A 24,031-nucleotide genomic window follows, 5' to 3' on the forward strand; every position below is an offset into this window, starting at 1 on the left:
CTTGCTCGGGTGGCAGGAAAGCTGGAGTGTGCGTGAGTGACCTGGCAGAATTCCTGAGGCTGGAGAAGGTCAAGTTCGTCTTGAGGGGGTCAGCGGATGGGTTCACTCAGAGATGGAAGCCATTTATTGATTTCTTCAAGGAAGATTGAGGGGTCAGCAGAGGTTAAAATGGTGAAGGTGGGATGGGAGAAGTGAGCGGTATTCGGGGAACGGATGTTGTTTGGTTATTCTTCTGCTTTTGTTTGTTTACATGAAAATACCTTGAATGAAACATTTTTAAAAAAGTGTGCCCTTTCAGTTGCATTAGGCTTAGCCTTGCGGAAGTGGAGGTGAAGTTGACCCCGTGCAGTGCTGCGCTCAGAGGCTCCATCTTATTTCAAACCCTAGGCCCTCCTCCCATTCTTCCCTTGTCTTGTCCAGTGGTAAGCGTGTCTTTCCCAGTAGTCGCCCATACAGGTCCCCGCAGTTTCCCCTTCCCAGGCTGTCTGCATCCAATAGGTCCTCTATTAGCGATTGTTGGGGTGGCCATGGCTATGTCTTTGTTTCTCTACATGAGAATTTTTGAACTTGCATGCATCTTAATTCATTTCCCCCAGTCAGTTGGAACATCTCTGTCAGTTCCTCTAGTGTTGTCAGTCTGTTGTCCGTGTAGAAGTCCCTGACTGTCAATGTCCCCCGACCTGTCTCCATCTTTTGAAGGTGGTGTCCATTTTGGCTGGCATGAACGCGTGGTTGTTGCCGATGGGGGCCTTAATGGACATCTCGGCGAGATCGAATGCTGTCGTAGTTGATTCAACGACCGAAGTGTGGTTATCACCACTGGGCTCGTTGAGTGCCTGGTCAAGGGGGATGGGAACACCAGGGTCCGGAGAGATGTCCCCGTGAAGGAGATCTCCTCCATTCTTACCCATTCGGCCGCTGGTTCCTTAATCCATCCATTTACTCTTTCCGCTGTTGCTGCCCAGTGATATTATTGCAGGTTTGGGAGGGCTAGGTCCCCCATGCTTCTCGTTCTTTGCAGAATTGTTTTGGGAATCCCCCCTCCCCCAACACACAAACGCCATGATCGATTTTTCCACTGAGTAAAAAAGGCCTTGGGGATACAGATCGGTACGGATCTGAACAGGAAGAGGAACCTGGGAAGTACGTTCACCTTGATTGTCTGCACCCTCCCTGCCAGGGAGAGTGGGAGTGTGTCCCACCTCTGCAGGTCCTTTTTAACTTCCTCCGTCAGGCTGGTCAGGTTCCACTTGTGGATCCGTGTCCAGTCACAGACAAGTTGGATCCCCAGGTAACAGAATTTGTTTTGGGCCTGTTTAAATGGCAGCCCCTCCAGCTCTGCCCCTCCCCCTTGGGGGTTCACCGGGAAGATCTCACATTTGTTCAGGTTGAGTTTGTAGCCCGAGAAGGTACCAAACTCTTTCAAGAGCAACATGATTCCCTCCATGCTGCTTTGTGGGTCCGAGATGTAGAGGAGCAGGTCACCTGCATACAGCAAGACTCTGCGCTCCCTGTCTCCTCTTCAGATCCCCTTCCAATTCTTTGCCACTCTAAGCACGACTGCCAGTGGTTCGATCGCTAGGGCGAACAACAGCAGGGACAGTGGGCATCCCTGCCTTGTGCCTCTGTGCAGCTGGAAGTACTTAGAGCTGGTGGTGCTCATCTGTCTGCCTGACCAGCTGTACAGGACTTTCACACAGGCGGTGAACCCCGTTCCAAGCTGAACAAGTATTTCCCTTCAACTCTTTCGAAGGCCTTTTCTGCATCCAGGAAGACTATCGCCTCTAGTTTTCTCTCCCTGGATGGGATCATTATCACAGGCACCTGATGTTCAATGTTAGCTGTCTACCCTTGACAAAGCCCATCTAGTCTTCTACTACCACCTCCGGTAGGCAATTCCTCAATTGCTTGGCTCGGATTTTGGCTAGTATTTTCACGTTTATGTTTAGCAGCAAAATGGGTCTGTAGGGCCCGCATTCTTTTGGTTCTTTGTCTTTTTGGGTATCAGTGAGATTGAGGCTTGCACAGGCAGCAGGGTGCCCATCGCCAGCGAGTCCGTGACAGCTCCCGCAAGTGCGGGGCCAGTGCTGCCATGAATGTTTTGTAGAAGTCCGCCGGGAATCCAGCTGGTCCCTGCACCTTCCCCTCCTGCATGGAATTGATAGTCTCCATAACTTCTCCCAGTTCTAGTGGTACTTCCAGCCCCCGTTTCCTATCCTCATACAACTGGTATGTCCAGTCCATCAAGGAACTGTTTCATTCCCCAAGTCCCCTGTGGGGGGCTTGACGGTGTACAGCCCCTGGTAGAAGGTCTCAAATGCCTTGTTGACCGTTTCCGGCTCGGCTACTAATTTGCCTCAGCAGTCCTTAATCTGCAGTTCTTAATCTCCCAGTTAGGTGCATACACGTTGACTAGGACCACTGATGCCCTGTCCAGCACCCCGCTGACTCTGATATACCATCATCCTGGGTCTGTAACCATCCTCGCAGTGAACACCTCCCTCTTATTTTACAGTATGGCTAACCCTCCCCCCCTCCCCTACCTCTCTTGCCGTAACAAGAATGGTAGGTCTGTACCACCCAGCCCTTCCTTATCCCAGTCCTTCTCCCTCAGGTGTGTCACTTGGGGGAAGATTATGTCGGCTTTCATACTTTTCGGGTGGGCCAAGACTCTGGATCTTTTCACTGGGGCTTTACGTCCCCTGACTTTCCAAGTGACTATCCTGATTTTGGGGGGGGGGGGTTCCCGCGCCCCCTCCCCCCCTTGCTGCGAGATCAACCATACTGACATTGTGGATGCGCCGCTGTACTCGGGATTTCCCTTCGTTAGGGGGCAATCCAACATGGCCACGGCCACTGTTCTCACCATGAGGTCGGGCCCCTGCGCTCCGGGGTTTCCCGTTGTACAGGGGCCACCCAACAGGACGGCCAACTATGTGTACACCACGTGGAGGAGCCTCTGAAATCCGGGGTTCCCCTTTGTTTGGGGACCCTCCAAAGTGGCTGCTTGGGGTTCCCATGTGTTCCAAGTCACCACGGGTGGCCTGTTGTAGCCAGCCTAATGCCCTTGCTACCCTTGTCCCGGTTTCCCCGATGATTCTTTCCCCCCCCCCCCTCCTGTTACTGCCACCCTCTTGTTCTCCCCCCCCCATTAATTTTGTGTACCCCCCCACTGCTTAGCGCTCTCTCTCCTGTGGGAAACATGCCATGCCCCCCCACCCCCCCTCACTCATACCTCCTGGTGCTAGGTTTCCCGCTAGTGTAGTGGCCCACGCTGCTGGGGTTGGCAATATGTTCGCCCGCTACCTGTTTTCCCCCCCTGCCATCCTCCTCACCCTCTTCTTGCCCCGCTACCCTCGCCCCTTCCTTCCTACACTTTACTTCCCTTCTTCAAAGCGAGGCAGAGCAGTCCCATGCAAAGTTTCTTTCAGGCTGATTGAGGTCCCTTTGGGTAACATCTCACCACTGTGTCTGCTGCTGTTTTTCCAGCCCGTTCTGGGAATCTGTTACAAATCCTGATCCGGTGACCTTCCCAATTGCAGGTCCTTGTCTGTCTGGCCCAGCGGATTCTTTGCCAGTCCTGGTACCGGTGCGTTTTGGTGATTATCGGCCTCGGCTGATCTCCAGCCTTGCGTTTTGGATGGACCAACCGGTGGGCTCTGTCTATTTCTGGCGGGTTGGGGAAGCTGCCTCTTCTCACCAGGTTTCCCAGCATCTGGGCCACATGGTCCGTGGGGTCCCTGCCTTCGATCCCTTCTGGCAGGCCCACTATTCTCAAGTTTTGGCGCCGTGATTGATTCTCTTGGTCCTCTATTTTCCCCTTCAGACTCCCCTGCATCGCGACCAACCTCGCTATTTCCCTCTCCAGGGCAGCGAGCCGATCTGTTGAAGCTTTTTCTAATTGTTTGATGGTGTTCCCCTGGGCCACCAGTTGCCTCTCTCTGGTGACCATGCCACCTGCATTGTCACCAGAGCCTCCGCAACCGCCACTCTGTCTGCAGCTTGGATATCGGTCTTTGTCCCTAATGCGCGATTAATTGCACAGAGACGAGAGTTGAATACAACTGAGGCTTTATTACTCGAAGATGCATGGCCTCCTACAGCAGCTGGTGAAATGGCTGCTGTAAAGGGAGCATGCATATTTATACTCCGCCTACTGAGCGGAGCCAGCATACAGGGACTACCCCCGGACCTGTAGTACAGGGTCTTACCACACATCTTCTAATATGTACAACAATGGTGATTACAACATTCACCCCCCCATTAAAATTGTGTCCGGCGGGGGTGGTGGAGAACTATTTACGGAGCAAGTTTAATATACAGAAGCGGAATTTTTTTTTTAAATTTCTGAAGTCCAGTACAAGGTGGTTTGATAGTCCCGAACCAATTATAGATTTAGCCGGTCCAGGGCCTTGATATGGCATTGGGAGCGACGCAGTGGTGGCGGCGATTCTGGTGTTGGTCTGGTCCTCGGTGACTCCAGGAGCGTGCCGAAATCCTCTTCATCCTCGGGCGTGGGCAGGGGGAGTACGGATGGCCCCCAGGGTTGGTGACGCCGAAGGGAACCCTGAGAAAATGGTAGAGGCGGCCATCTGCCTCGAAGGCAGTGTATTGGCGGTCCGCCTTACGGATGGGGAGCTGGTGGTAGGTGGATTTGAGGTCTACAGTTGAGAAGACCCGGTACTGTGCAATCTGATTGACCATATCAGATATGCATGGGAGGGGGTATGCGTCGAGCTGCGTGTACCTATTGATGGTCTGGCTGTAGTCCACAACCATTCTGTGTTTCTCCCCAGTTATCACCACTATCACTTGGGCTCTCCAGGGGCTGTTGCTGGCCTCGATGATGACTTCCCGAAGCAGCCGCTGGACCTCGGACCTATGAAGGTGCTGTACCGTCTGCTCCTGGTGGCGACAGGTTTGCAATCCAGGGTTAGGTTTGCGAATAGGGAAGGTGGGTTGACCTTTAGGGTCGCAAGGCCGCACACAGTAAGGGGTGGTAGGGGCCCGCTGAATTTCAAGGTTTGGCTGTGGAGGTTACACTGGAAGTCCAGGCCGAGTAGCAGGGCAGCGCAGAGGTTGGGGAGGACGTAGAGGCGGAAGCCGCTTAATTCTACGCCCTGGACCGTTAGTGTGACTATACAGTACCCCCAGATCGCCATGGAGTGGGATCTGGAGGCCAGGGAGATTCTTTGATTGGCGGGGTGTACCGCAAGGGAGCAGAGCCTTACCGTATCTGGGTGGATGAAGCTTTTGGTGCTCCCGGAATCCAGAGGCAAGAGGTCTCGTGCCCATCGATCTTCACGCTGGTCGAGGCGGTGGCTAGATTGTGCAGGCGAGACTGGTTGATCGTGACCGAGGCGAGTCGTGGCTGGTGTCGAACGATGGGATGCCCGAGGGGCACAGGTCCTGGAACAATGGTGGTGCCCATGTTCCGTGGGGAAGACAAGATGATCTTGGGGTGGACAAGATGGCGGCGCCCACGGGCACATGTGGCGGGGATTGAAAAAGGTGGCGGCGCCCATGGGCCGCACGTGGTCCGAGAAGGGGAAGATGGCGGCACCCACTGGCCGCGTGTGGTCTGAAGGGGAGGAGATGGCGGCGCCCACTGGCCACGCGTGGTCCAGGGAGGTGAAGATGATGGTGCTCATTGTCCGTACGCGAGGGGGGTCGGGGGCAATAGCGGCGACTGAGCGGGCCTGGCACACCGCAGTGAAGTGCCCCTTCTTGCCGCAGGCCTTGCAAAGGGCGCTGCGGGCTGGGCAGTGTTGGCAGGGGTGTTTCTGTTGCCCGTAGAAGTAACATGGGGGCTCCCGGGGTTGGCTGGCTGGTGCGTGGCACAGGCAAATTGGCTGGGTGAAGCCCCCGGTGGGGCAGCCGTCTGCGGAGTCCACGATGTGTAGGAGGGGTGGGCCGTGCGGTTGGGGGTGTAGGCCTGAATATTCCCTATCCCCGTAACGAAGGCGTCCCACATGAGGAGGTCCGAATGTTCCATGGCCGTGACGGCCTGACAGTCACAGTCTCGGACCAGGGGAATTAAAGCACGCCAGAAATCGTCTACGGACTCACCAGGGAGCTGACTGCAAGTAGTAGAGAGGATGTGTCTGGCGAAGAGAGTGTTCGTCTGCTGGGCGTAATTCTCTTTCAGTAGCGCCATGGCTTCGTCGTAGTTTGGATAAGAGGAAAGACGTTGGAGCTCAGCCGCGAGTAGAGTATCTGGATCTTCTGGGATTGGGTCTGGTGCAGACCTGATGTAAGCTTCAAAACAAGCTAGCCAGTGTTGAAATACCTTTTTGGCGTTGCTTGATTGCGGATCCAGCTGCAGGCGATCCGGCTTCATGCGGAGGTCCATCTTCTGAAAATCTTAGAGTAATAAATTGATGCACGATCAATTGCACAGAGACGAGAGTTGAATACAACTGAGGCTTTATTACTCTAAGATGTGTGGCCTCCTACAGCAGCTGGCGAAATGGCTGCTGTATAGGGAGCACACATATTTATACTCCGCCTACTGGGCGGAGCCAGCAGGCAGGGACTACCCCCGTACCTGTAGTACAGGGTCTTACCACACATCTTCTAATATATACAACAGTGGTGATTACCACAGTCTCTTCCCTATGTTCTCTTAGTTCCCTGGAGAGCCCATGTGCGGTTTGCCAGTCGCTCTCATCCTGGTGTGACCGGCACGTCTTCCTTTTCTGCGTCTGCCATCTTAGCCATTTGTTTCTCATCTCCTTATGGCCTCTGGAGTTATTATTGCTCGGCACCCTTTCTTGTAATATTATTAGCTATGGTGAGGGGATACTTTTTTCCCTGTTTTAGCGGGCTATTTTGGGTAAAAGCCTATTTTCAGGTTCGTGGAAGGAGAGCCACATGCAACTACTCCGCACATCCCCGTCACCGGAAATCCACAAATGGAGTATAATGTGGGCAAATGTGAGATAGTCCATTTTGACAGGAAGAATAAAAGGGAAGCTTATTATCGAAATCGTGAGAGATTGCAGAGCTCTGAGATGTAAAGGAATTTAAATCTCCCATTGCATGAATCACAATAAGCGATCTTCATTTTCATTTTTTCATTCCACAAAAGGCGAATATACAGGTTCAGCGAGTAATTAGGAAAGCTAATAGAATGCTATTATTTATTGTGAGGGGAATTGATTACAAAAGTAGGGAGTTTATGCTTCAGTTGTACAGCGCATCGGTGAGACCACATCTGGAGTATTGTGTACAGAATTGGTCTCCTTATCTAAGGAAAGATGTAAATGCATTAGAAGCAGTTCCGAGAAGATTTACTAGACTGATACAGGAATTGAGCGGCTTATCTATTGAGGAAAAGTTGAAGGTTAGGTTTGTATCCATTAGCATTTAGAAAAATAAGAGGCGACTTGAGCAAAACCGTTAAGATGCTGAGGGGTATTGACAGTGTGGGTGTGGAGAGGATGTTTCTTCTCGTCAGAAAATTTAAAAATAAGGGGTTGCTCATTTAAGACGGAGATAAGAAATGTTTTCTCTCAGATGGTCATGTGGCTCTGGAACACTTATTTTTAAGACTGGGATCGATAGATTCTTGACTGACCAAGGGGTGAAAGGTTATAGGGGGTGGGCAGGAATGTGGGATTAAGGTTATAATCAGATCAGTCATGATCATAGTGAATGTTGGAGCAGGCTCGAGAAGCCGAGTGGCCTACTCCAGCTCGTCATTTGTATCTTTGTGTATTCACCATGAATGATTAGAGCTCCTGTGTGTTTTGATGTGCCAGAGTATTCGCTTCTGATTTAAGAATAAAAGCTCCTGAGAGCTTCAACATCCATTCAGGTATCAATCCTGGAGTTTTTCCAGATGGTTCACATATTGGAACTCGACTCTAATCTCTTTCCTCCACCACTAATTTTCTTACAGTTAAAACAAAAATCACAAATGAAACATTTTATTCCATTTTTACAACTGCTGAATGAGTACGTTAAGCAACATGTGGGTCACAGCAATGAATAATGCAGAGGAGTGGAACTGCTCCCAAGGATAACTTAGCAAAAACAACAGAATAACAGAAGGGGAAAGCTCACCTAGTTAACACAGGAAGATACTTGTTAAAATTAGCAGCAGGAGAAACTTCTCCCCAAACTGTGCAATAAATAATGTATCAATGGGAAAAGTAACTCCTTAACACCTCCAATTTCCTAAAGATGGAAAAGAAAGATATAGCTTTATTCATGTGAACATATTACAAGTAGCACTGGCTGATCAATAGCAAGAATCCTGTGCTGATATTAACTTTGCATCCTGCGATTTGAAAATAATTATAAATGGGAGCTTGACCTTGGTCAGTCAGATAAAGTTACGGTTCAATTTTTCTTAACAAGGATCTTTTCCTATCAAGTCAATTTTTCCCCTTGACCTTTTACATTTGAATCTTGTGTAAGAATACCAGATGATTCAGAAGGTGAGAAATACCCTTGCACCTTCTACTCACCAGATTCTCCCATCAAAGTCCATCCTCCTGACTATCTGAGTGTCAGCTTGCCTCATTTGGCAGCATTCTTACCCCCGAGTTATAAGGTCTTGGACTCACGTTTCAGTACTTGACCATAATCTAGGTCATAACTTTAGTGTAGCAGCGAGGAAGTGCCCTACTGTCAGACATACTGGCCTGGATTCTCCGGTCCCCCAGCCGTGCGTTTCCCGGCGGCACGCTGTTTGCTGGTGACGGGAATCTCTCTTCCCACCGCTTGCCAATGGGATTTCCCATTGTAACCACCCTACGCCGCTGGGAAACCTGCAGTTGGACATGCACAGCCGGCTGGAAAAGTGAATCGCAGTGGCCGGAGAACTCCGGCCACTATCATTTTAAAAATTCATTCCTGGGGTTTATCACAATGGTTAACATTTGTTGCTCATTCCTAATTGCCACATTTCGGATAAGATGTTAAACCGAGGTCCCTTCAACTGTTACAAAGAACGCCTTTCAAGAAGAGCACAGGAGCTGTCCCAGTGCCTTGGTAAACATTTATCTTTCAACCAAAATCACCAAAGCAGATTATCTGATGTGTCTTACTGCTGTTTGTCAGGCTTTGCAGTGTACAATTAACTTGCCTATATAAACAAGAGTAACTCTTTTATTTCTCTTATTCTATTTGAATCCTCCCTTTGAAATCCACCTCCTGACACCAAAACTCTCCTTATCCCTCTGCCATCCAAAGTTTTTAAAATTTTCTTTCATTGAGTGTGAGCATCGCTGGCTAGGCCAGCATTCGATAGCCATTCTTAAATTCCCTTGAGTGAGTGGTGGTGCACTACATCTTGAACCACGGCAGTCTGACTCGTGCAAGTGTTGCTGAAAAGGGGGTTCTAAGATTTTGATCGCTCAACGGTGAAGGGGCGGAAAGGTGGTTCCAAGACAGGATGACGTGTGGCTTGGAAGGGAACGTGCATCCGTTGCTTCACCAGGCAAACTTTCCTATCGGAGTCCATTCCTCCAATACATCAACATTCCCATCTGACAATTCAATAGAAATCTAAAAATCTCTATTTGATACATTATTCCAAAAATCAGAATTGATTTCATATTAAAGACATAGTAGGAATGTTTTTTTCCAATACCTATATATAACATTGTAAAGAAAAATATGAACATGTTTACAGCTACATCACAGACCTTCCTCCAGAGTATTTGATGGGCCAGAACCTGCTGTCAAAATAATGCATGATTATTACAGCAATTTCAGGCAAGAAACAAATGCATGGTCAAATGTGTTTTTTTAATTCATGGAGTGTGGGCATCATTGCCCATCCCTAATTACCCTTAAACTGAGTGGTTTACTAAACCTTTTTCAGAGGGCAGTTATGAGTCAACATTGCTGTGGATCTGGAGTCATGAGTAAACCAGGCCAGATAAGGATGGTAGTTTCATGGGCACCATTACAGAAACTGGCCTTATATTCCAGATCTGTTCACGGAATTAAATTCCACCAGCTGCCACGGAGGGATTTGAACCCATGGTCCCAAAACATTAGCCTGGGCGCCTTTGGATTACCAGTCCAACACCATTTTTTGTCAAAATTAATTTTATGGGATTCGCTGGTTAGGCCAGTATTCATTTCCCATCCATAATTGTCCTTGAGGAGGTGGTGGTGAGCTGCCTTCTTGAGGCACTGCAGCCCACGTGGTGTAGCTACACCCACAGTGGTGTTTTGGAGGGAGTTCCAGGATTTTGATCCAGTGAGTGAAAGAACAGTAATATATTTCCACATTTGGTGGCATTCCCATGAATCTGCTGCCCTTGACCTTCTAGGTGGTAGCGGTCATGAGTTTGGACAATGTTGCCCAAGGAGCCTCAGTGAGTTCCTGCAGTGCATCTTGCAGATGGTCCACTACTGCTACTGTGCGTCGGTGTGGAGGGAGTTTGTGGAATGGTGCCAATAGCGGCCTGTGGATAGACTTAAGTTTCTTTGGTGTCGTTAGAGCTGCACTCATCCAGACAAATGCGGAGTATTCCAACACACTCCTGACTTGTGCCTTGTAGGTGGTAGACAGGCTTTGGGGAGTCAGGAGGCAAGTTCCTCAAGGCAAGATTTCTAGCCTCTGACAATGCATTTGCTGCCACATTATTTATATGGCTTGTCCAGTTCATGGTCAATGGGGTTACTCCAGGATCTTGATAGTGGGGGATAGTGATGGTAATACAATTGAATGTCAAGGGGTGATGGTTTGGTTCTCTCTTATTGAAGATGGTCATTGCCTGGTACTTGTATGGTACAACTTTTACTTGCCCCTTGTCAGCCCAGGCCTGGATATTGTCCAGGTCTGGCTGCATTTGCATGTGAACTGCTTCAGTGTCTGAATCATCTCGAATGGTGCTGAACATTGTGCAATCATCAGCGAATATCCCCACATCTGACCTTATGTTGGAAGAAAGATCATTGATTAAGCAGTTGAAGGTGGTTGGGCCTTGGACACAATCCTGAGTAACTCCTGCAGTGATGTCCTGAGACTGAGATGACTGACCTCCAACAACCACAATTATCTTCCTTTATGCCAGGTATGACACCAATCAGTGGAGAGTTTTCTCCCCAATTCCCATTGACTCCAGTTTAGCTAGGGATCCTTGATGCCATATTTAATCAAATGCTGCCTTGATGTCAAGGGCAGTCACTCTCACCTCACCTCTGGCATTCAGCTCTTTTGTCCATGTAATGGAAAAGGCTGTAATGAGATCAGGAGCTGAGTGACCCTGGTGGAACCGAAACTGAACATCAGTGAGCAGGTTATTACTAAGTAAGTGCCGCTTGATAGCACCGTTGATGACTTCTTCCATCACTTTACTGATGATTGAGAGTAGACGGATAGGGCTAGAATTGGCCAGGGTCGATTTGTCTTGCTTTTTGTGCAGAAGACATACCTAGGCAATTTTCACTTTGCCGGGTAAATGCTAGTGTTGTAGCTGTACCAAAACAGCATGGCTAGGGGCATAGCCAGTTCTGGAGGACAAGACTTCAGTACTACTGCCAGAATATTGTCAGGCACATCACCTTTGCAGTATCCAGTGTCTTCAGCCGTTTCTTGACATCACGTGGGGTAAATTGCATTGGTTGAAAACTGCATCTGTGATGCGGAGGGCCTCTGGAGGAGACCAAGATGGATGATCCACTCGGCCTTTCTGGCTGAAGATTATTGCGAATGCTTCAGTCTTCTCTTTTGCACAGGTGTGCTGGGCTCCTCCATCATTGAGGATGGGGATATTTGTGGAGCCTCCTCCTCCAGCGAGTTGTTTGATTGTCCAGCACCATTCACGGCTGAATGTAGCAGGACTGCAGAACTTAGAGCTGATTAGTTGATTGTGGAATCACTTAGCTCTGTCTATCACTTCATGCTTATGCTCTTTGGCACACGTGTAGTCCTGTGTTGAAGCTTGACACCTCATTATTCGGTATGCCTGGTGCTGTTTCTCGCTTACCCCCATCCAAGAGTTGCTGTCCAAGTTGTTTGCTTCCACCATTAGCTTTGTTAAAATAACCTCGCTGTATTTACCCTTTGAACTCACCACAGAAAGTTAAGTCTTGTCATTTCAAGAATAAGTGCCCTTTTAATGAAGTGTTGGATGATAATTACTTCTAATCAACCTCTCTGCACCAGAAATTAACAAATACCAGTGGAGTTTCATTCCATCAGGTATTACCTTTTTGATGGAGATTTTAAACAGCCCAAATTTGAAATATTTTACTTACTTTCCTTATCTCTTTTCTTCTCTCTTAATCTAATCTTTCTTTCTCGGTATTTCTCTTTTTGTACTAGATATTGAATTCACCCCTGTTAATTTACATTCCTTCACAATCCTTCCTGTGTTTATTTCCAAACCCTACAGCTCATTGGTAAACAGATACCTTGGTGTTTGCCCTGTTCAGTCAGGTCTCTGATGTTCCGCTTCTCTTACTGTTCCATTACCAGCTCGCATGTTTAGCGATTTAGCGGGCAAATGTGCTTTGAGCTGAAGGATGTAAGGGAAATCTAACTAACGGCAAATGGCATTAGATGCCCTGCTATAGCAAAATTTCAGCCAACTGTTTCATTGTCGACCTTCCCCATTGTGATTCAATGTTTCATTCCCGACCTTGGCCCTTCACAGTATTGAACATCTCACTGGACATTCACGATTGTATTTAACATTCTGAAATTCAAGCTCATTAATAAACGAAACAAGAGCAGAATTGCTTGTGTCTTAATTTGATGTCACTCATAGTTCAGGTTTGTTTCAATTTCATTAGTATCCAGGTGGAGATCGAGCCCCTTTTCTTAATGATGCTCAGACTCCATAATAAATAACAAAGCAGAGAGTGTACGTTATTAATCTCCAGTGGTGGTCAATAATCCTCTTTCATTCATCTGTTGTTCTCTCTTCCTCGGAGAAGAGATCTGCCAGGTCCCCCACTGTCAGAACAGAAGCTTCCGACTGTACAATCACCGACTTGTTGTGACTAAAGACCAATTAAGAAAGAAAAGTCAGATTAATTCATTTCTAAATCGTGGAATTGTTTGTTTTTGTTCTCATGGCGTCGTCCACAACCTCAATGTCAGGTTACCTCAATTACAGCCGATTTAAAGTCACCACAGTCCCAGATGACCACAGGCTGCTTTCCCCTTTTGAGGGGGGAGAGCTGACTGGTGGTGATTTAACCTGAGGATCACCTCAGGCGAGATTGAGAAGGCAGAGTGTTCTTGAATAACCTCAGCTGGTACAGGAATTGAACCTGCGCTGTTGGCCTTGCTCTGCATCACAAAGCAGCTTTGCAACCAACTGAGCGAAATCAGCCTGACTGCACTTTTGAAGTAATCACAGTTTATAACATGAAAAATATGGCATGCAATGTTTGTACAACAGGATCACACAATCAGGAATGAAGGAGGGTGGCACCGTGGTATAGTGGTTAGCACTGCTGCCTCACAGCGCCACGGTCCCAAGTTCAATTCCGGTCTTGGGTGACTGTGTGGAGTCTGCAAGCTCTCCTCCTGTGTGCGTGGGTTTCCTCCGGGTGCTCCAGTTTCCTCCCACAGTCCAAAGGTGTGCAGGTTAGGTGGATTGGTCATGCTAATTTGCCTCTTAAGTGTCCAAAAAGGTTAGGTGGGGTTACTGAGTTGTGGGTCTAGGGTGGAGGTGTGGGCTTCTTAGGGTGCTCTTTCCAAGGGCCGGAGCAGGATCGATGGGCCGAATGGCCTCCTTCTGCACTGTAAATTCTATGATTCTATGAAAGAAATGACCAGATTGTCTGTTTATGTGTTGAATGAGGGCTAAATATCAACTCTGTCACTGGGGAGAATTTCTTTGAAAACAGTATACTGAGGTATAAGATGTGATCTTCTGAATGAGATCGGATAAAATTGGAGTCAGAATTAATTGACTTTTTATGGTGGTTATTTAAATTCCAATTTACCTGCAGTAAATAAATAATTTGAGACATGGCAGGGAAGCTCATATCCGTCGAGAGCGCACCCTGTATCGGGTGGGGACTCCAGGACACTCTTCACGTCCTGGATAATTATATGTGCAGAAAGTTCTCCCAAATGGAAAATCTCGAGCACCATATCTTGTTACTCGAGGGGCAGCTGGTGTCACTGAGATGCATTTGTGAGGTTGAGAGCTACGTGGACAGTGCATTTCAAAAGCAGGTCTCCCTGCAGCTTAAGAGAGAGCTGATATGCAGATGCCGGTGTTGGACTGGATTGGGCACAGTAAGAAGTCTTACATTACCAGGTTAAAATCCAACAGGTTTATTTGGAATCACTGGCTTTTGGAGCACTACTCCTTCATCAGGCGAGTCATGATGAAGGCGCTGCGCTCTGAAAGCTAGTGATTCCAAATAAACCTGTTGGACTTTAACCTGGTGTTGTAAGACTTCTTACTAAGAAAGAGCAGGCAGAGAGGGGCAAGTAGTGCAGCAGACCCCGGAGGACATTACACTTTCTAACAGGTACTCAGTTCTGAGTACCAATGGGAAAGGAGGTTCCTCTGGACAAAACGGAATCATAACCTGAGCATCATTAGTGGCTCAGCTGTGCAGGAGGGAGGAGAAAAGACAGGAGAGCAATAGTAGTGTGAGATTCTATAGTTAGGGGGAAAGCAGATGTTTTTGTGGCCGTAGACATGATTCAAGGATGGTACATTGCCTCCCTGGTGCAAGGATAATAATGGATATCACCAAATGGCTACAGAACATTCTGGGCAGAGAAAGTGTACAGCCAGAGGTCATGGTTCACATTGGGACCAATGATGGTGATAGAAAAAGGGCTGAGGTCCTGTAGACTGAGTTCAGAGAGTTAGAAAAGAGATTAGCAAGCAGAACCTCAAAGGTAGTAATCTCCAAATTACTTCCAAGGCCAGTGCTAGTGAGTATGGAAATAGGAGAATATGCCAGATGAATGCGAGCCTGGAAAGATAGTGCACGAGGAGGCCTCAGATTTCTGAAGCATTGGGACTAGTTCTGGGGAAGATGGAACCTGTACTTGTAGAACAGTTTTCACTTGAATAGGACTGGGTTGAATGTTCTTGCTGGGAGATCTGCTAGTGTTGTTGGAGAGGGTTTAAACTACAGAGTGGCAAGGGGAAGGGAAGCTGAGGGCAGATTCAGATCGGACATATTCAGAGGACGGAGCAGTAGACAAAAAATTAGCTGAAAAGCAGAATAATCAAAGATTTGCAGCAAAGGTATTTATTGAAATGCAAGAACTGTAGCAAACAAAGCCGATGAGTTGAGGCCACAGATGGACACATGGCAGCATATCTTTGGTATAACAGAAAGGTGGCTTCAAGAGAGGCAAAAATGGCAGCTCAAAATCCCTAGATATCGGGTTTTCAGGACGAATTGAGAGGAGGCTCAAAGAAAAGTAAGCGTGTATCATTATTGGTTAAAGAATCGATTACAGCTGTGAGGAGGGATGATATACTATAAAAGCTCAGGAGACCCGAGAAGCTGAATCAAAACGGCAATTTATTTTCAGCCAAAAGAAAAGGCCACAACATGGCTTACAGCAAATAGATCCCAACTGGGACTACCAATCATGCCAATCCCAATTGGGTCAAATTTAAGAGGCGATTCTATTAGTTCGAGAGCGCGAGGGAACGAGAGCGAGCGAGAGGGAGAACAGCAAATATGTAAGCAAATTTCTGAGTGCAAAAGCGACAGGGAAAAAATAGTTGGGGACTTCAACAACCCTAATATCAACCAGGATACGAACAGTATAATAGGCACAGAGGGCGCCAAATTCTTGAACTGCATTCAAGAAAACTTTCTTAGCCCAAGGGAGTGCAATTCTAGATTTTTAGCTTTTTGGAACAGCTTGTGATGGAGCCCACGAGGGAACAGGCCATACTGGACTCAGTGTTATGTAATGAGCCAGACTTGATTAAAGATCTTAAAGTAAGGGAGCACTTAGGAGGCAGTGATCATAATATGGTAGAATTCAATCTCCAATTTGAAAGAAAGAAGGTAGAATCAGATGTAAAGGTGTTACAGTTAAATAAAGGTAACTACAGGGGCATGAGGGAGGAACTGACGAAAATCGACTGGGAGCAGAGCCTAGTGGGAAAGACAGTAGAACAGCAATGGCAGGAGTTTCTGGGAGTAATTGAGGACACAGTACAGAGGTTCATCCCAAAGAAAAGAAAGGTTATCAGAGGGGGGATTAGGCAGCCATGGCTGACAAAGGAAGTTAGGGAATGCATCAAAGCAAAAGAGAGAGCCTATAATGTGGCAAAGAGTAGTGGGAAGTCAGAAGATTGGGAAGACTACAAAAACAAACAGAGGATAACAAAGAGAGAAATAAGGAAAGAGAGGATCAAATTTGAAGGCAGGCTAGCCAGTAACATTAGGAATGATAGTAAAAGTTTCTTTAAATACATTAAAAACAAACGGGAGGCAAAAGTTGACATTGGGCCGCTCCAAAATGACGCTGGTAATTTTGTGATGGGAGACAAGGAAATAGCTGAATACAAATAAGTACTTTGCGTCAGTCTTCACAGTAGAAGACATGAGTAATATCCCAACAATTCCGGAGAGTCAGGGGGCAGAGTTGAATATGGTAGCCATCACAAAGGAGAAAGTGCTAGAGAAACTAAGAGGTCTAAAAATTGATAAATCCCCAGGCCCAGATGGGCTACATCCTAGAGTTCTAAAGGAGATAGCTGAAGAAATAGTGGAGGCGTTAGTTATGATCTTTCAAAAGTCACTGGAGTCAGGGAAAGTCCCAGAGGATTGGAAAATCGCTGTTGTAACCCCCCTGTTCAAGAAGGGAACAAGGAAAAAGATGGAAAATTATAGGCCAATTAGCCTAACCTCGGTTGTTGGCAAGATTCTAGAATCCATTGTTAAAGATGAGATTTCTAAATTCTTGGAAGTGCAGGGTCGGATTAGGACAAGTCAGCATGGATTTAGTAAGGGGAGGTCGTGCCTGACAAACCTGTTAGAGTTCTTTGAAGAGATAACAAATAGGTTAGACCAAGGAGAGCCAATGGATGTTATCTATCTTGACTTCCAAAAGTCCTTTGATAAGGTGCCTCACGGGAGACTGCTGAGTAAAATAAGGGCCCATGGTATTCGAGGCAAGGTACTAACTTGGATTGACGATTGGCTGTCAGGCAGAAGGCAGAGAGTTGGGGTAAAAGGTTCTTTTTCGGAATGGCAACCGGTGAGGAGTGGTGTCCCGCAGGGTTCAGTGTTGGGGCCACAGCTGTTCTCTTTATATATTAACGATCTAGATGGCGGGACTGGGGGCATTCTGGCTAAGTTTGCCGATGATACAAAGATAGGTGATGGGACAGGTAGTATGGAGGAGGTGGGGAGGCTCCAGAAAGATTTAGACAGTTGAGGAGAGTGGTCCAAGAAATGGCTGATGAAATTCAACGTGGGCAAGTGCGAGGTCTTGCACTTTGGAAAAAAGAATAGAGGCATGGACTATTTTCTAAACGGTGACAAAATTCATAATGCTGAAGTGCAAAGGGACTTGGGAGTCCTAGTCCAGGATTCTCTAAAGGTAAACTTGCAGGTTGAGTCCGTAATTAAGAAAGCAAATGCAATGTTGTCATTCATCTCAAGAGGCTTGGAATATAAAAGCAGGGATGTACTTCTGAAGCTTTATAAAGCATTAGTTAGGCCCCATTTAGAATACTGTGAGCAATTTTGGGCCCCACACCTCAGGAAGGACATACTGGCACTGGAGCGGGTCCAGCGGAGAATCACACGGATGATCCCAGGAATGGTAGGCCTAACATACGATGAACGTCTGAGGATCCTGGGATTATATTCATTGGAGTTTAGGAGGTTGAGGGGAGATCTAATAGAAACTTACAAGATAATGAATGGCTTAGATAGGGTGGATGTAGGGAAGTTGTTTCCATTAGCAGGAGAGACTAGGACCCGGGGGCACAACCTTAGAATAAAAGGGAGTCACTTTAGAACAGAGATGAGGAGAAATTTCTTCAGCCAGAGAGTGGTGGGTCTGTGGAATTCTATGCCACAGAGGGCGGTGGAGGCCGGGACGTTGAGTGTCTTTAAGACAGAAGTTGATAAATTCTTGATTTCTCGAGGAATTAAGGGCTATGGAGAGAGAGCGGGTAAATGGAGTTGAAATCAGCCATGATTGAATGGTGGAGTGGACTCGATGGGCCGAATAGCCTTACTTCCGCTCCTATGTCTTATGGTCTTATAGATGTCGTCTTAGGAAATTAAGCTGGCCGAGTGGATGAAGTAGCAGTGGGTGACCATTTTGGAGATAGTCACCGAAATAGTTAGATTCAGCATAATTTTGGTAACGAATAAAGATAGAACACGAGTAAATGCTCTAAATTGAGGAAAGACTAATTCTACGAAGCGGAGAGGTGATTTGACAAAAGTGAACTGGTTACAGCTACTTGAAGGGAAATCAATGAAAGACCACTGGGAGACATTCAAAAGCAAGATTCTACGGGCAGTCCAGAGATGTCACTGCAAAAAGGGTGGGACTGCCAAATCTGGAAGCAATACAGGTATGGAAAGCAGAAAAAAAGCCTTATGATAGTCAGAAAAAACTTAATACTGTAGAAAGCCGAGAGGAGTATTGAATATACAGGGGTGAATTTAAAAAAAGGTACTTAGCAAAGCGAAGAGAGAATATGAAAACCCAAAGATATTTTACCAGTATATTAAGAGCAAGAGGGTAACTAAGGAAAGAGTAGAGCCTATCAAAGATGTATCTGGTAACTTGAGCACTAATGCAAAAGATGTGAGCAGGATTCTGAATGAGTATTTGGCCTCTAACTTCACTAAGGATAGGGATGATGCAGACATTCTAGTTAAAGACAAGGAGCATGAAAAATTAGATATAATAAGCATAGTGAGAGAGGAAGTGCTGGAGGGACTGACATCCTTCGAGATGAATAAATTGTATCCCAGGTTGTTAAAGAAAGCCAGAGAGTAAATGGAGGAAGATCTAAGGATCAATTTTCAATCCTCAATAGATACGTGCTGCACTAGAGGATTGGAGGTCTGTAAGCATTGTACCATTATTTTAAAAGGATATGAGAGATAGGCCAGAAAATTATAGGCTGTCAGTCTGACTTTGGTGATGGAAAAATTATTAGAATCAATTCTGAGAGACAGGATAAATTGTTACTTAACAAAACGGATTCATCAGTGATAGCCGGCATGTTTTTTTTTTAAAAAGAGGAAGGTTGTGTCTTACTAAGTTAGTTAAATTATTTTGAGAAAGTAACAAGGAGGATTGATATGGGTGATGCAGTGGATGTAGTCTACATGGACTTTAGGAAGGCATTTGACAAGGTCCTAGAGGCAGACTGGTCAGAAAAGTGAAATCCCATGGGATACAGAGAAAGATGGTAAGTTGGATCTAAAATTGGCTCAGCGACAAAGGTGTTTTTGTGAATGGAAGGCAGTTTCCACTGGGGTCCCATAGGGCTTGGTGTTGGGGCTCTGGCTGTTTGTTGTCTCTAAATGATTTGGACTTAAATCGGGCAGCACGGTAGCATTGTGGATAGCACAATTGCTTCACAGCACCAGGGTCCCAGGTTCGATTCCTGCTTGGGTCACTGTCTGTGCGGAGTCTGCACATCCTCCCCGTGTGTGCGTGGGTTTCCTCCGGGTGCTCCGGTTTCCTCCCACAGTCCAAAGATGTGCAGGTTAGGTGGATTGGCCATGATAAATTGCCCTTCGTGTCCAAAATTGCCCTTAGTTTTGGGTGAGGTTACTGGGTTATGGGGATAGGGTGGAGGTGTTGACCTTGGGTAGGGTGCTCTTTCCAAGAGCCAGTGCAGACTCGATGGGCCGAATGGCCTCCTTCTGCACTGTAAATTCTATGATAATCTATGAAAAATGTGGGAGGCGAGATTGGAAATTTGCAGATGACCATGACCAAAAATTGACCATGTAGCTGATAGTGAAAAGGATATCTGTCATCTCCAAAATGATATTAATGGTTTGGTTGAGTGGAAAAATGGCAAATAGAAATCAATCCAGAGAAGCGTGAGGTAATGGAAACAAGTAATACACAATAAATGGGAGAGTGTTAGGAGGGATTGAGGAAATGAGAGGCCTTGGAGGGCATGTCCACAGGTCCTTGAAGGTGGCAGGACAGGCAGTAAGGTGGTAAAGAAAGCATACGGAATGCTTTCTTTTAATGGACGAGGTATTGAAAATAAAAGTAGGGATATAATGACGGAACTACATAAAATGCTGATTAGGTCACTACTGTGCCCTAATTCTGTGTACAGTTCTCATTGCCACATTACAGGAGAGACGTAATTGCTCATTTACACAAATGTTGCCAGGTTTTGAAAATTGCAGCGATGAGGAAAGATGAGATAGGCTGGTGTTTTTACCTTAGAACTCAGGAGGCAGACGGATGACCTGATTGAGGTGTACAAGATTATGAAGGGTCTAGTTAGAGTAGACAGGGATGTTCTGCATCCTCTAATGGAGAGGTCAATTAACAGGGGACACATATTTAAGAGAGGAGGTCGTATCGTGCAGTGGGTAATGTCCCTGCCTCCGAATCAAAAGCTCCGGGGTTTGAGTTCCAGTCAAGGGCTTAATAACCAAGGAAGATGTGTTCATGACGTTGCCAAACCTGCAAAAGCCTTCCAACATGCCACTGGCAGATGGTAAGAGCGGGAGAGATTCCTGATCAGCCATGCTTGATGCAGAGTGGCACCCACAGGCTCCAAGCTTCTGGAGACAGGTTAGCAATCTGTTCCAGGAAATCCTTGCTTTGGCTCTGGATGTTGAACTGAGGTCCTGTCTGCCCTGCCAGATAGGAATAAAAGATCCCATGGCACTATTTCAAACAGCAGCAAGGGAATTCTTCCCCTGTGGCCTGACTAATACGAATTAATCAATATCACTCATAAAAATCTGTTCATTACTAGATTATCAATGGTTGAGGGATAAATATTGATCAAGACACCGGGGATCACTCACCTATTCTTCATCAAAATAGTGCCATGGGATCTTTTATAGCCACCCGAGAGGGCAGACAGTGCCTCAGTTTAGTGTCACATCCAAAAAACAGCACCTCTGGTGCAACATTCCTTCAGCACGGTACTTTTTGTATCCAAGTGGGACTTTTGGATCCCTGATTCAAAGATGAAAGTGCAATCTACAGAGTCGCAATTGACACTATTCCCATACCGCTTGACTTCCTTACTATCCAAACATCTATTCATCTCTTGTCTTGATCATCCACTGTTCTCTGGGGTTGGCCAGGAGAGCTATGGAAAAGTCAAATCTATAGATAACATAGGCATGGAAGTTGGGTGTCTTGGTGCTGGAGCAGATATGTGATTGGAACCACATTCTCAGGATCAAATAGGATATCAAGGTCGCGAGCAGAATAGTTCAGCCTCAGGCACTGGGGGGGCGGGGGGGGGGGGGTAACCTATTCATTTACTAATTCTGACTATACAAGCTGAAAGCTTTGTTTAACAAAAAGTTTTATTTTAATCTTTCAGCAATTCTGGATGCTTGACACAAATGGAAATAATAACTGCAATATGTGGAAATTGAACTCACCTTTTTTCAGTACTTTTAAGCATACTCTGCATCCTCTCCTCAATCGTAGCTTTAATTAGAAACCTATGAACAACAGTTTCCCTACAAAGAGAAAGGGAACTTATTACACATTGTAAATAAATTCAAACAATGTGTGGCAATTACAGAGCAGTGCAAAGGACCCAGGGTTCATATCACAGTTCAGCTAAATAGTCCCGTTTTCCTGAGGTAGGGGACGATCTGCTGAGAGTGATGTCATTCTCACAGTTCTGATGAAAGATCGTCAACTTAAATAGTTAGCCGTTTTCTCTCCGTAGATGCTTCCCGACCTGCTGAGTTTTTTCAGAATATTCTGTTTTTGTTTCACTTTCAGAGAACCTGAAGACGTTGAACACAGCTTGCAAAACAATTTTACAGATTGCGAAGTGAAATTAAGTGGACAGCTTTCAGAGAAATGGCACTGAAAAGAATGGCCTCTAAGTATGCAGTAAAATTCTAAGAATACCGTTCTACATTACAACCGCGACTACATCGGAAAAGTGCTTCTGCAAAATACTTTGGGGTGTTGGGGTTGTGAAAGGCTTTTTCAGTGAAAGTCTTCCTTCTTTTACATTCAAACCAGTTTTAACTTTGTTCGTTTGTATACATTTAAAAAGTGCCATGTCAATTCATTTGACACTGATGTGAGTTATGCTAAAAAGAAATGAGAGACAGCAGTTCCACTCTAGATAGCTCAGATAGGAAAGCCAAGCTCGTAGGTGCCAACTCACATGGTTAACCAACATGAAAAACCAACATTTTACAAGGTAAAGCCAGCCCTGAGGGGATGATTTAAAATATAAGGAAGCAATGCAATCATCCTTTAGTTAACAATTTAAAAGGATGCACCAGGCCTTACAGAATACTGGATACGACCAAGTACTAATAAAGGACAACAATTACTTGCATTTATATAGTGCCCTTAACATAGTGAAACTTACCAAGGCGCTACCAATCGAGTCAACCTAATAACTTAAATAATCATAGAAAACGGTCACGTCATTGTATTCCATTACTAACTTCCATACTTCAGCAAAAATAACAGAAAGGTCTTAAAAATTGTGAAAACGTTTCAGAGTGGATGCAGAATAAGTTTCCACTTGTTAGGGTGCTCATAGCTAGAAGCCATGAAAATACAAGAGTATATAATAAATCCAAGCTAGAGTCCAGGACTAACCTCTTTGCTCAAAGTTCGGGCACATGAAATTTGATAACACAGCAAGTTTTTTGTTTAATCCTTTCACAGGACCTGGGCATTGCTGGCTAGGCCAGCATTTTTATTATCCATCCCCAAATTGCCCTTGGTGGTCTGCTTTCTTGAACTGCTGCAGTCCCTGGGGTATAGGTACAGCCAGAGTGCTGTTGGGGAGGGAGTTCAAAATTATTAGTTGAAGTAAATAGCATAGATGAATTGAAGAGGAAACTACATAACGAATAGAAGGGTATGTGACATTAGGGTTTGATGAGGCGGGGTTTGAACGAGGTTCATGTGGATCAAAATGACTGGCATGGTCCAGTTGGGCCAACAGAATTTATAGAAGTAGGCCCATGTCATTTGGTTATATATTTGCACAATAAGGATTGTTGTACAACAAAAATATCAGATCAGAAAAATAGATGGAACATGTAATTCTGAACTATTGCTCACTTTGTTTGTCCAATACGATGTACTCTTCCTATTGCTTGAAGTTCATGAGCATGGTTTAATATAGGCTCCACCAGCAGCACGTATGTTGCTTCAATGATGTTTAAACCATTCGATGCCGTATGGAGAGGCAGCAGCAAAATATTGATCTTTGAATCGTACTTAAAAGCTGACAGATTCTCCTGAAAGATGTAATTATACACATTTTTAACTCTGGTGTATGATAATGGAACAATTTTACAGCTAGACCGTGTGACGGAAGCTCTAGTTATGTAAATTAACTTATCTCTATTTATGTTCTGTTGCAAAATTACCCACATATAGCTTTCTATTTTGTCACGGTACGACAGTGGTTAGCTATGTTGCTTCATAGCACCAGGGATCCGAGTTCGATTTCCGACTTGAGTCACTGTGCGGAGTCTGCACATTCTCCCAGTGTCTGCGTGGGCTTCCTCCCACAAGTTCCGAAAGACGTGCTTGTTAGGTGAATTGGACATTCTAAATTCTCCCTCCGTGTACCCGAACATGCGCCTTAGTGTGGTGACTAGGGGATTTTCACAGTAACTTCATTGCAGTGTTAATGTAAGCCTACTTGTGACACTAATATCTTTTCCCCATAAATTTAGAGTACCAAATTATTTTGTTTTCCAATTAAGGGGCAATTTAGCGTGGCCAATCCACCTAACCTGCACATCTTTGGGTTGTGGAGGTGAAATCCATGCAGACACGGGGAGAATGTGCAAACTCCACACGGACAGTGACCCAGGGCCGGGATCGAACCTGGGTCCTCAGCGCCGTAGTCTCAGTGCTAACCACTGC

The 24,031-nt window shown here is 46.0% G+C and overlaps 1 protein-coding gene across 2 annotated transcripts in view; it reads right to left on the reverse strand.

Moving 5' to 3' along the window:
- Positions 1-7,915: 7,915 nt before the first annotated feature.
- shprh (SNF2 histone linker PHD RING helicase) overlaps positions 7,916-24,031 on the reverse strand; it is a 169,310-nt gene continuing 153,194 nt past the window's right edge. For both annotated transcript variants that reach the window (XM_072498445.1, XM_072498444.1), the window contains exons 28-30: positions 23,216-23,394; positions 21,550-21,630; positions 7,916-12,972 (exon numbers count right to left, since the gene is read on the reverse strand). In XM_072498445.1, coding sequence (XP_072354546.1) covers positions 12,873-12,972; positions 21,550-21,630; positions 23,216-23,394 — 360 coding nt within the window. In that variant the 3' untranslated portion in view covers positions 7,916-12,872. The remainder of the gene's footprint in view (positions 12,973-21,549; positions 21,631-23,215; positions 23,395-24,031) is intronic.

Source organism: Scyliorhinus torazame, chromosome 4 (genome assembly GCF_047496885.1).
Source record: "Scyliorhinus torazame isolate Kashiwa2021f chromosome 4, sScyTor2.1, whole genome shotgun sequence".
Classification (NCBI taxonomy): domain Eukaryota; kingdom Metazoa; phylum Chordata; class Chondrichthyes; order Carcharhiniformes; family Scyliorhinidae; genus Scyliorhinus; species Scyliorhinus torazame.